Source organism: Xiphophorus hellerii, chromosome 10 (genome assembly GCF_003331165.1).
Source record: "Xiphophorus hellerii strain 12219 chromosome 10, Xiphophorus_hellerii-4.1, whole genome shotgun sequence".
Taxonomy (NCBI): Eukaryota; Metazoa; Chordata; class Actinopteri; order Cyprinodontiformes; family Poeciliidae; genus Xiphophorus; species Xiphophorus hellerii.
The window spans coordinates 17,263,494-17,276,655 of record NC_045681.1 but is presented as its reverse complement, the minus strand read 5'-3'; the positions used below and the strand labels follow the sequence as shown (position 1 = coordinate 17,276,655).

Sequence of the window (13,162 nt, the reverse complement as noted above, 5' to 3'; positions counted from 1 at the left end):
GTTTTCCTATAATTCTTCATTCTGCATCTTTCAGAGTGTAAAACTCACAAAGATCCACTCAGAAGGATTCACATTAATAAATCAGATTGCTCTGAAACCAAATCAAAATTAAATATATAAAAAAAAAAGAAGATTCATTTGAACAACTTCTACGATTAAAAACAAGCTGCGCTTCTCTGTGCTGTTAAACCACCGGAGTCATAAAGGTGCAGCCAGAGGTCTCTTGGGACATCTCGGGCCCTCGGGGGCCAATTGTGTCTACAGAGGGACGTCTGTTCGCAGAGGCAGACTTAATGTAAGAACACACACATGGGCTTCTCTAACCACTTAACCCACCAAACATCGAGTTCACCGGGAGAACAAAGTAATCTGCCTTGAACCCGCTGCACTGCTGAGAAAACAGCTGAATGTCAGCGCAGCACGCAGCTGCAGCCTGCATTTATTGCGATCCTTGAAAGAACTCTTTGGCTGAAATGAGCATGTGGATAAGCACAAACTGCAGCTCATTTTATCCAGAGTGAGAGAGACAACGCAGTTGCTGTAATAACATAAGGGGACATGCTCTATTATAACAAATGGTACTTTTGTTTTTCTTGAGTCACTCTCTATTTTTTTTTACGTTTAAGGTTTCATATTTCACAAGTATGCATTTGGTTTAGATTGCTCCTTGTTCTCTCCAAATTTTGGAAATATGGCATATACGCTGGAGTTTGAAGCGATGAAAGAATCTGGAGCTGGAAACGAAAACTGCACAAAAAAGAAACCCCAGAAAAAAAATGAAAAAAATGAAGGCCCCCGACTTTGTTTTGTCCTCATCTGATCGACCCCATAAGCAGTTCAACAGCACATCACTTTCCTCACAGCCACACTGTCCTTGTATATGTTTGAATTGAGTTCCATTCAGTCGTGATGCTGTTCTGAAGTTATGTAACGGTGCCATCTTTAGCCTGCGTTAGCAGCAGCGCCGTCCACATAGTTAACTGGAAGTTAAACCACTTTCGGGTTTCCTGCCAAAGCTCCAGGTGGTTTTGGTTTGGGTTACACCAAAAACAGCCAGGAATTAGGATCTGGAGGTTCCGGGTGTTTGTGTCCAACATTTAAAAACCTGATTTACTTCAACTTGCAGCTCAGAAAGAGTTTTTGCCTCTATAGTAGACTAACTAGAGATTTTCCAGATATATTTGCATGTTAGGATGCAATTTATTTTTTTTGTTCATAAAAAAAATCTATCTTTATTAGAAACACTTAAAAAATTTTTATGGTCAAACAACAGTTCTGCTTGTACATAACTGAGCTGTCAGTCGTGTTTTTAGTCAAGTTTGCTCATCGTTTGTATTTCAGGTTTAAAAAAACGAATGAAAGTGGTGAAGAATACCTCCTCAGTGGACCAACCCCGGTCCAATCTCACACAACCTCCTTCAGCGGCATAAATACTCTCCAGTCAACACAGAAAGTCAATCTGCCTGTCAAGGTTTACTGCTAATTTGAACTGATGTAACCTTGTTCTCACACCCACACACACACGAATCCAGGTCGACCACAGCCAGCTGAGCCCCCCAGACCATGTCCTCTCCAAACCCTGCCCTCCCTCCAGGCCGTCCCTTCACTTCATCATGCTAATTTGAACAAGGCGTTATTCTGAGGCGCGTCAGAGCCCGCTCTGTGGCGGCCCCTTGGCCTCTCCTCAGGTTAATTACTGCAGCAATGCCCGCATTCACAGCTTGGCGCAACAGGACGCTGCAGCCAGACCAGGCTGAGCTGGGCCCCCTGGGCTCCGGCCGCTGGCACCTCTGAGAGCTGGATGCTGGATTTGTGGCCGGCTGGCTGCAGCCGGCCAATAGCCAGGCTCAAAGTTGGGAAGGAAGACGAATTAAAACTCAAAGATATATTAAGCATATGTCTTGTTTTTACAAAACTGGCACAAAAAAAGGAACCAAATGAATACATTTAGAGTTCTATGTAATACTTAACATTACTGAGAAGTTAATTCATGTCACTGACATAATTCACAAAGTACAGCATCAAATACAATATTTACAGTGTTTTCAGCCCTTTGTTTTTGATAACTATAATGATTTTCAGCATAATGCTAATGAAAACTGGACATTTACAAGATTAGAATTTTACACCAGACTAACAAAAAATAATAATAAAAATAGAAATGCTGACTTAATGTTTTAACAAATATGTCAGTAATGTTTTTTCTTTTAATAAAGAAAACGTTAGCCTACTCTCTCTTTGGTTTGTCATGCCATTTATTTTCCTCTGAAGTTCTGACATATTTCTTTTAAAGTTCTCTCTTTTTAATTTATAAGCTTCTGGTACATTTCTTGATTTTTTCCCTTCCTTCTACATTCCTTCAAATACAGTTATTTCAAATTAAACTGTAGGTTAAACAGAGTTTTTAAAAAAAGAAAATAGTGAATTCAAGGATTTTCATCTTAGAAAGTTGTCTGGGAAAAATCTCTATTTTGTCCTTCAACTCTATAAGGTGCCAGGACAGCCCCTGTTTCACATCATCGAAGTAAGTTAAGACCTGATTTACTAGGTTCATGTTTCCAGCAGACAGGAAGTTATGTAAAACTATCTGTCAGCTGCCTGAAGAAAGAGCATAGAGAAAGCACACAAATTAAAGAAAAAATGACCAAGAACTGATCCCTGAGTCACCCCGTGACCAAAAACAAATGCATCTAAAGTAACAACAGAAAAAGAAAACGCTCTACCAGATAAGAAGAAAGCCTGTTGAGAAGCAAAAGTTGCACTGCGGTCAAGGACAGCAAGAACAAATTCTCTGGTCATCACGACATCCAAAATGATGACCGGGATTGTTGCTGTGCTGGGATTGGTTCTAAACTCAGACTCGAGAAAATTCGCCAAGAAATTGCGTTGGATTCGATGCACATGCAGCTACTGACATCCAACACTTTGAAGTATTAAAAGACACAAAATATGCACAATTGATCTTGGTAGCTGCTAAATAAAACTGGATCCAGTGGGCTTTTTTTACATGGGTGTTTTGATGACATGTTTAGAATTAATAGGATATACTCCAGATATTAAACAAGCAAAACAGAACTGAGAAAAGTTATCCGTCCATTCATCCATCCACAGTGCATAAATTATAGCCTGAAATCACTGAAGTTAAAGTACTGCTAGTGACTCTCGGTGTGTTACCAATGAAAACCGATTTTCCATCAACTTTTAATAATGCTCACAATGAACTAAGGCGATTACAGACCAATCAGATGGAAGAACAGACAGTGGACCCGCCCCCTAAGTCACCTTGCCAGAGCAATGTGCATAATATGTGTTAATCTCATCTCCAACTTTAATTTTAAAGAGTTGTACATCATTACTACTTAAAGATCCCTTAATTGACCAAATGCTATACACATAATGTAAAAAGATGAGGCTGTCGATCTAGTCGGTCAGTCTCCCCACTGGTCTGGCTTGCAGCTCTTCACAGTAAGAAGCTACTGGGAACTGTCTGTGGCTCTTGGTCGTAGCAGCAGTACAACATCAGGAGTAACTGCAGCAGCCCCACATTTGTTTATCCAGCCTTCTCATATCATGCAGACACACACTCCTGAGGTGGAAGGGTGGCGGCGGAGGCGGGGGAGGCACCAATCATTTGCTTCGCTTCATGTTTTTTTTTTAAGGGATTAAGCTCAATAAGATGGCAGGCCGAATTTATGGAGCTAATATTTCATGGGTGGGTGATTCATGGAGGATTTGGTGCGGAGAAGCAGCTTAATGGATGTTCAGAAACACTTGCTTGACTTGTGCCCTGACGTGATTAGCCCCGTGGGAGGAAGACTGCTTAATGCACCACTGTGCAAGTGTGTGTGTGTGTGTGTGTACAGAGAGATGGCGAGCCGGCAGAGAAAATGAGTAAACAGAACACAAACACAAATCCCTCCTGTGCCCGACTTCAACACTTCAGATTCAGCGAACACTAACTCCTTTCCACGCCGTCCCAGAAGCTGGACAAAGCGGGACACGGCCTCATCGATCCTGTCTAACACACCTGCAGGAGAGGTACTAGAAACCTGAACTGTACCTTAACTGGGAACCAAGAATCATTTCATGTTTTTTTTGTTTTTTTTATCCAGCTACTGCAGACATCTTGGCTGTTAATCCAGATGAAATGTTCAGCTCTGTTGCTCAGTTTGGAGTTTCCCTCCAATTAATTGTAGGATGGTTGATAAGTTGCAGGCTTCAGTACAGGGTTCCTCATGGCGGATGTCTAAAGACTCATTGAGACATGGACAGGGTTCCACAACAAGGCCAAAAATGTCACTTTGACAGATTTAAAAAAGAAAAAAGAAGATTTTTTTTCTCCAATAAGGTGAGTCTCACAGAGCTTTATGATGGATTATGATAATCCAGTCTGTTAGAGGACAGACTGGGAAATAAACAGCCCAATAACATAACAAGCAGTAACCAGGTAGACTACCCCGAGGAGCAGAAACATTGTCACAGAGTGAATGGATTAACACTGAAGAGTGTTCCTTTATTGAACAGGATAACGCTTCCAAAACCATACCTGGGGCTACAGGTTACATTCATTTTTTACTTTATTTTTCAATATTCGCAAAACAGATTGTCTGTAGTGGTTCAATACCGTTGCCCTGTGGCTTATCGGGTAGTCGTCTTGCAATCTGGAAGTTGCAAGACATGTCCATTTGTCCATTTGTCTGATCTGATCTCCTGGATCTCTGGATCAGCATCCGAAAATGCAACTGGGTGACTATGGATCTAGTGTTCAGCATTCTGCAGTATCAGTCTTGGTGAAGTGAAACCTTCACTATAGATTTAGTTTGGGTGCCCTCATGCTCCACAGCTGTAATAACTGTAGACTCAACCGGCAATCCAACCACCTGGTCTCTGACAGTGTTACCCAATGGTAATACTATCAGACTCAATCTGAGGCGGATAATACTTTCAAATAAGAACAGGAAGGTGAATGTGGTGCAACAATATTTCCAAACCTCAACTGGGGTCCTGAGATAAGGATCCTGACTGACAGAAGAAGATTACACATACGGAGAGGAACATCATCGTCTACATCAAGAGAAGCAGAAGCCATCTTTGGCCCAAACATCTAATCAGTAAACCTTCAGGACTCATGCCTTGAAACATTTTCCAGGCACCTCTAAATGAAAGGTAGACCCCATCACAGTCTCAGAACTCCCAGTTGGGACCATCCCATTTGACCTATGAACCTTGTGATCCACTAGGGGTACAAAAGGGTCTGGATCCTCGACTATTGAGAAACAATTGCTCGCTGGGGGTGTTGATTCTGTTGACATTTAAAATTTTACCCAGCCGCTAACGTTTGGCCATGACGTATGCAACGTACCAGCTCAGTACTATGAAGCTAACCGGGAATTACCTGCGCTATAAACAGCTATCCTCCACTGCGAAGAGAGATGCGCCAAACTGAACAAGATGGTTGTTAATGTTGAATATTTGGAAGCGCGGCCGACACGGACCGAACGGCTTTGTTCACTTCCTCCGCTGCCACTGCTAAAACTACAGGCAGGCTGCAATTCTAAAGCAGACGCCGTTGTTCTCAACTTCCTCTGTTCGCTGACTGGTGCGGTTGAATTTCTATCAGAAAAATCCACTACGGTGGGAGAAAACCCAGATGGAGCAGTGGAGAGAGACAAGAATCGAACTGAGTTGCGTAGGAAGACAATGGTCAAGCTATCCTGGATGTGTTACTCGAAGACTAAAGGGATGGAAGGAACTTAATGCAAGTTTGGAAATCCTGGTGATGTTGGAGGCTTGGAGATGGGTTTTTGTGAGAAAGCATACATAGTTTGGGTTAGATACAATGTTTTAATCGTCATTTGAATTATGTTTTCATTGCATTTGTAAAATGATCAAACCAACATTTTATTATTCCATCCAGTTTGACTTGTGTGTAGTCTTATCTGTCCTTCTCTGGACTGAAACTACTGTATTTCTGAACACAAAGCGAAACCTGACCTGACCTAGCAAAGAGAAAGAAAAGCCTTTCAATCATTTCATCTTTTTGCCTCAAAGCACCATATATTTCCAGCAAAGGTATTTCCATTAACCTTTAAATCCGTCAACAATTTGTTTCAATCAGTGGCAACCACACTCCGGAAGGGAAATAACAGTTCAGGATGATTTGAAATAGCACTGATGTAAAATTAAAATCTATTTTTTATTCAGTCTGACATTAAAAGCAAGACTTTTTTTTTTTCAATCTCCATTTGTACAGAAAAAGCAATTTGGTTTCCTCTCGCCGCGGAAAATTACAGTCCTGTTTCCGCCTCATCTGGATTCTCCGAGGGTTTCTGGACATTTGTAGACATTTCCAGCATTTTCTGATATTTAAAACATAACGGATCACTGCGGAGCAGCGGGCCTCCCACAGTTTTGCGGTCGGATCTGCGGAGTTCAACGTCTGGGCCGTATGGTAATGCAGCTCAGAGACGAGGACCTGCTGGGGTCGCAGCATCTTTTTAAAAACGATAAAGAACACCAGACATTGCCGATTCAGGGAGGAGGTGGCGCGCTGTACCCAGAAGTCTCTCCGTCCAATTCTTTAAAAGAAGAAAGGAGCTCAGTGGGTCTGCTTGCTGCAGGCGGAGGTGGAGAGGATCGGTCAGTGAGCTTTGAGAAACAGAGATGGAGGGAGAGTGCCTCCTGTTGGTAGTCATGGGAACAGCATTTAAGCTTTTCCATGCACTGACCTATCTAGCTAACCTATCCTCAGACCTGTAGGGCAAGTTTTAGGCATAAAAAAAAAATTTCAAGCTATTCTTACATTTTTCTTACTTCCAATTTACTGTATATGTGTTTCCTCATGTTCTGTTGTAAATATCTGCTGGCTGAAGAAAACTTAAAGGCATGCTGCTGATAACAGTGAAATAAAATGATGTAATATTATAATTAAGATCATCTGATCAGTCTAATTCTGTCCTGCTAATGCCAGGAGAAGTTAGAAAACTGGGGTGAAAGCATCAGTTACACACAGACGCCTCCGCTGAGTCAGCGGGGATGTCTTCAGCTTCACCTGTCACCTGTCCGTATCGCCATGGCAACAGATGCTGTAACCTCAGGAGGTGATCAGGTTCACAGAGCTGGACTGTTGTGAAAGAACATCCACGCTAAAATCCAAATAAGGAATCTAGTTCTGTTGTTTAAATCATTGCAGTTATACACAGGCCACTTTAACAGGCTCACCTTGCTAATATACGGCTGTTTTTGTTTTTTTTCCCAAATGTATTGAGTTGCTGCCGCGTGATTGGCTGAGTCATTATTTGTATTAACGAGCGACAAAATTAGAAGATCATCTGACCTGGGAAAGAATGGCTCAAATAAATTATTAAAACAGAAAAATAAATGCAACACTTGTGTCCACGATGAGTGGATGTAAACGTTTTTCCCATGTGTTTTCACACTGAATCTAGCCAAAGTATGAAAATACGTGCTGTTCGCAATGAGCAGGATGAGCAACTAAAGATACTTCCTGATTCAAGTAGTGAAAAAGGAGACGGATATGTTTCATCGACTGTAAAGTTTGATCGGGATTTCTGGTCATACATGTATATGACAGCCCTAAGAAACTGGTGGTCATTACCCTTTTGTTTTTGGGGAAAGTTTCTGATATGATATATTGTGGCTCAATTTAGCTCAAAACAGCTTAAAATAATTTAAAAAGGACAGGGGGAGAAAAAAAAGTGTCTCTCCAGAGACCAGAAGGCTGGTTGAGTCACTGGAGAGTGTGTAACTGGAGAGGTTCACCAGGTTCAGCTTAGAAAAGGGTTATAGCTGCAAACAAACAAAACGATGTCACGTCCTGACAAGGGGAAGTGCGACAGGGTTTGAGCCGGCGCTCAGCCGAGTCAGCCGGAAAACAGCTGCTGAGGACAACCACCAGACTAAAGCGATCTAATTGCTGGAACTGCCAGCGCCTTCGACTCCACCGCTCCGTCTGTGGATCCAATTGTTCCAGAGAAATCCCAAACTCCCAGTGGCCTTTTCACAATAAGAGCTTCGACGGGATAGATGGCCTAAAGACGGAAGGAAGCTGCAACTTTTTTCGTGACCAAACCAACGAAGTAATGAAAAAGCTTTATTCTTCTCAGTGCTTCTTCACTATAGAGGAAGAAGAAGCTGTGGAGAAACTAATGGGTCTGAAGCAGATGATTCAACACATAAAAGTTGATGGGAAAATAAAAGAGATCTAACTGTAATAAGAAAGAGATACTGCCCAAAAAACACAAAAGATAAACAAATATCAAATGAGGTGATTTGATTTCTTTCAAAGGATTGATTTAAAAGGTGAGACCCCTGATGAATATTTCCAGTATTATGCAAAACTGACAAGGTTTCTTCCTTTGCAAAGCTCAGAAAAGGCTGGGTTTTTTTTTTCCTTTGGTGTCATAAGCCAATTAAACTTTCAGAGAACAGACGGGCTCAAAAAGAAAATCCTCATTTTGCGTCACAAGTCTGATTTTGCAACGACTGTACTCCGTTAGTTAGTGAAATAGATTTTCAGCACAAAACGACACTTATCTGATAAAAAAAATGAGCAGATCAAACACAACCTTCCCTCTGACGGCAGGATTTTCTCAGATTAGATTTTTACACCAGAATAGAGACTGCCTCACAACTGCAGCTAAAAGCTCAACTTAAGCGTTTTCTGAATAGGAGGAGAAGTTATGGTAAGCATTTTCAGAATAAAAGCAGAAAGTCCAGTGAATGTTTTGAGAGTAAAAGCAGAAACTCTGCTGAATGTTTTCAAAATAAAAGCAAAACCTTAAATATTTTTGGGAAAAAAAGGCAAACATTGATACTTTGGGCGTATGAGAAAATTCTGGTGAATAATTTCAGAATAAGAATATTCTACTGATTATTATTATTTTTATTATTACTATTATTATTATTATTATTATAAAAAAGTGATAGAATAACAGCAGAAATACTTATGAATATTTTCAAAATATAAGCATTAAATAATTCAAAATCAGAAGAAACTGCTAAAAAATGTAGAACCCCTGATGAATATTTCCAGAATGAGATCAAAACCTAAGATCGGAGACTCACATGGATGCTGCGCAGCTTCTTTCGGCCTCTCTCCAAGCGGTTCAGCAGCTTCCGTTCTCCGCCCGCCGGCCTCAGCAGATGGTCGTCGGCCGAGAAAGTCTTCCTCAGAGCTACCCGCTCACCTGCCGTCCACACAGGTGTCACCCTGTCCGTCTGACCCAGGGGGAGGCTCCTCCCACTCAGCCCGGCTCCTCTGGCTCCACCTGCTGCCGATCCAGAAGGAGGATCGGATGACCAGAAGTCGCGCTGCACAGAACCTGGAGAATAGAAACCAGAGGAGACCGGTGGTTACTTTACACCACAACTACACACACACACGCACACACAGAGTGTTTTTGTATTTCATTAGAGTAATATGTTGAAATTATAAACTGAGAGATCATTTTAGTGTTCAGAGCAGGTAGACTGCTCAAACAAACGAGACATAACATGACTCATGCATACTTTGAATTGTAATAATGACATAAATATGCAGTTTATGTTGCATATTTACTCATAACAGATAGATTAAATGATCTTCAAATAAATAAATAAAAAATCTATTTTTGTCTTTCAGAATGTTGCGATAAGACAAGTTCAGCTGGTGGATTTAGCTGTCCGATAAAACTCAAAAGGTTTTTAGCTGGAAATGAGAGAAATGCATCTGAAGAACAGTGTCAAATCAAGATTTAAGATTCAAGATCTGCTTTATTGTCAATCAGTACTGCAATCAAAACACAACGCAGAACCAAATCAGCTCGCAGAAGCTCCCGTGAAACGTCAACCAGAACATTTCTTACATGTCATTCGTGTAAGAAATGTCGGTGCAGTTTTTAAAAAAAAAAACGAGGCAGGGAGGTCCGAGTGGGCCGGGAGCTGCAGCACGTCGTCCTGCTTCAGGAGGTTTTATGTTTCAACTCATGCACGCGTGCATGTGAGCACACGCACGTGCGCGGCTCGGGTGATGTTGTGCGCGGCAGCCGACTACCTGATGCTGCTGCATTAAAGCTGCATGAGGACGGTGAGAGGCTAAACAAAAGGAAGCTCTCTGAGTTTGTTCTGGATGGAACCGATCCAGCTCAAATTCACATTTGAGAACACAAACTCATTCGCTTTGAGGGAAATGCAACAAAATATGAGCACTTTGAACTTCCTTGTTGCTGAAAGGCGCTGGGGGAAGTCACATCGACTTGACTCTGCATTTAATAAAATAGTGTTTCAGACAGTCGGTTTCTCACAGGTCTACTAAATGTCTCTTTTTATTTGCCATTATTCTGAGGGAGAGAGATGTTTATTATTACTAGTGCTGTTGTATGAGAAGATGCAAAATTTAAGAAATATTCTGTGTTGCAAGAAAAGGCCAAGAATGTCTAAGTCTGTAAAGTAAAGATAAAGAGGTGGAGATATGTAAAACAAAACGATTAAAGTGGATTTATATGAAACAGATAAAAAAAAAAGATTAAGTGACTCTATAATTGCCTTAATTGTCTTGAAAAACATTTAATAACTAATTAATACGAAGCTGAGCCATTGTTCCAAGTTGGTGTTCTGTAGATTTCATCAGCTTCAATAATCAAATGAAACGCAATAAAAGCTTTTCAGTTTCTCCTCTCTAGGGAAAACCCCAGATTGTTGCAGGATGTAAGGAAGGGTTCTGGACCAGTAAAAGGAGGCATCCGGATCGGAACCTCCATAACTGACTCCTGTCAATTCTGACAAGTAGCAGCTTTCCTCCGAGCTTTCCCTGGATGTCATGAGGGATACAATAGACGTGGAGCGGTAAATCCAGAGCTTTTCCGTTTAGTTCAGGTCCTTCTTTACCACCATTGATCAGAGAAACACCTTTATTAGTGCACAGGAAACCGTGACTGTACTTTCCAAAGTTCTGTTAGCAATGGTTACCCACTTAGTCAAGTCATCGCTTTGAGCCAAGATGTCGCCGGGAGAAGTTCTGAGAGCGGAGAGGCTGAACCTCAAAGAAAGTTTTCCAACATCCAAGAAGAGGGCGCTACAGTAGCGCCACCACTGCAAAGCCTGATGCATTGGTGAGACCGCTGCATGGGGTGAGTGAAGCAATGACTTTTGGAAGCGAAGGACAACAAAGACAGAGAGGAATTTTGCAGAAAGTACAGGAATTATTGGCAACCTGGTTAGGTCCTCCTGACTAGTTGGGGGCATTTGCAGAAAGAAAAGCTACTGTTAATCCCACATGGTGCCAACAGTGAAGAATTCTGATCCAATACGTTTGTGAACTTGTTTCTCCTCAAATGGAGTGGACTTCCTTCCGAATCAACCAAAGAACACCATCAGGGATAAAACAAGGCATCGAAATGTGTTCCAGGAGCAACTTCTTCTGTTATCCAAGGACGAGATTGGTTATGGACTGAACTATATAAGTTCAGTCCATTTACCATTTACCATTTATGATCAATCAATCTTCTCCAGTCTTCCCAGATTGAAATGACATTTTGAAAACGATCAACTTCATGCAGGTATTGAAAATACTTTTCAATAAGCTCCTTTTTTTTTTTTTTTTTTACAATTTTTTTTGTGGTCTGTTCAAGCATTCTAATCTTCAAAGAAATTGAAATTCAGACATAAGGGCTTGAACGCAGTCCATGTGTAATTTTCCTTTTATAGTATGTGGTGTATTTATACCCTATTCAGTTAAAAAAGTTGATGAACTTCAATTATATTTTAATTTGTTGAGATGCACAAGTAAATGGTCTTCTGTAAACCTTAGAAACCCCAAATAAAAAAAAAATCCTGTATCAAAGCGTTGGCAGTCAACAACCATCGGGTGGAGCCATAGAGCCCTGTTAAACACTGAACCATGTGGATTGAAGCACCAAACCTCACCAAAAACTTTTTTCTTTATTTTTTCTGAAAAGACAAAAATCTTTTTGAATAAAACCTTCCAGTACTTCTCTATCGGAATATTTTAGAAGTAAAAGGTTTGGAGTATCTCACCATCAATAGCAAACCACCTCCCATGATGCTTTGGTCTGACACAACAGGAGGATTCTGAACATGTGTGTTATGCGGCTCCCGCTGAAGCCGGTCATGCACAGCTGCTGCTGGTAATACAGCAGAGTTAGAGCTATGAATGTTTGATGAGGAGGAAATCTGCCTGACAAACACACCGATCGCATCACTGAAACACATCAGGAGGGTTTATCACATTGGTAAAAACATGTACCGCTTGTTACAGGCTGAAGAGAGAAGTAATAGCTTTAGAAACACCAACCCATCCGGCAGAATCACAGTTTTAAAAAAGTGTTAAAAGTTTGAGTAAAACTCCTTATTGTTGTTCCGATTTGTACGGAATTGGAAAACGCAAAAATCAATCCGCTTCAGGTCCTGCCATTTAATTATTCATTTTTATAGATTTAAACTGCAAACTCTAAAGATAAATATGTTTGTTCCATCTGAGGTGACTGATTTTACCTTGCTGTGTGACAAGTTTCTTGTCTGAAGAGCGCTCCATCTCCGCTTCATTCCTGCTGAAAGCCTCAGGTCTACTGTTATATTGTTTGCATTCACTCTGTGTAACCATGGTAGGCAAACTTCTGAGACTAAAAAAAATCTCCTAATCTCACTGGAAAACCTGCGGAGTCACTTTATTAAAGTTCAGTGGAGATTAAGCGCCTGCACAAAGAGCAGAGATGTAATGTTGGTTCAGTCTGTCTTGCACAGTCTGAGTTTCTCTCGGCTCTGCGTAAGTTGGCAGCAGGAAATATCGGAGATCCCAAAGCTAACTCTATCAAAGATAACAGTGTCACCTCTTGAGCCATCCTTAATAACTAAATCCAAGCTTCCAGTGTCCACAACGTTTAGATAGAGACACAGCACCATCTGGTGGTCCCAAACAAAACTTTTTTAATCAGGGAGCATGTCAGAGTGAGTGACCACTGGACGAAATAAAACTGAAAAAACAGAAACCAATCTTCTTTGCATCATAAACAAAAGGTAAGGTACATTAGGGAATGCAGGGTCAATAGATTTGACCGTATCGCTTGCAAAATCTAAGGCCCTGCAGTGTTTACAGCCAGAAGTTGAAGATCTTAGCTTAAAAAAAACTTAGGAAGATGATTAA

At 41.1% G+C, this 13,162-nt stretch overlaps 1 protein-coding gene across 3 annotated transcripts in view; it reads right to left on the bottom strand.

Annotated features, from left to right (window-relative positions):
• Nucleotides 1-13,162, bottom strand: part of ankfn1a (ankyrin repeat and fibronectin type III domain containing 1a) — an 83,019-nt gene that overhangs the window by 59,899 nt on the left and 9,958 nt on the right. For all 3 annotated transcript variants that reach the window (XM_032574782.1, XM_032574781.1, XM_032574780.1), the window contains exon 5: nucleotides 9,088-9,344. In XM_032574782.1, the coding sequence (XP_032430673.1) occupies nucleotides 9,088-9,344 (257 nt within the window). The remainder of the gene's footprint in view (nucleotides 1-9,087; nucleotides 9,345-13,162) is intronic.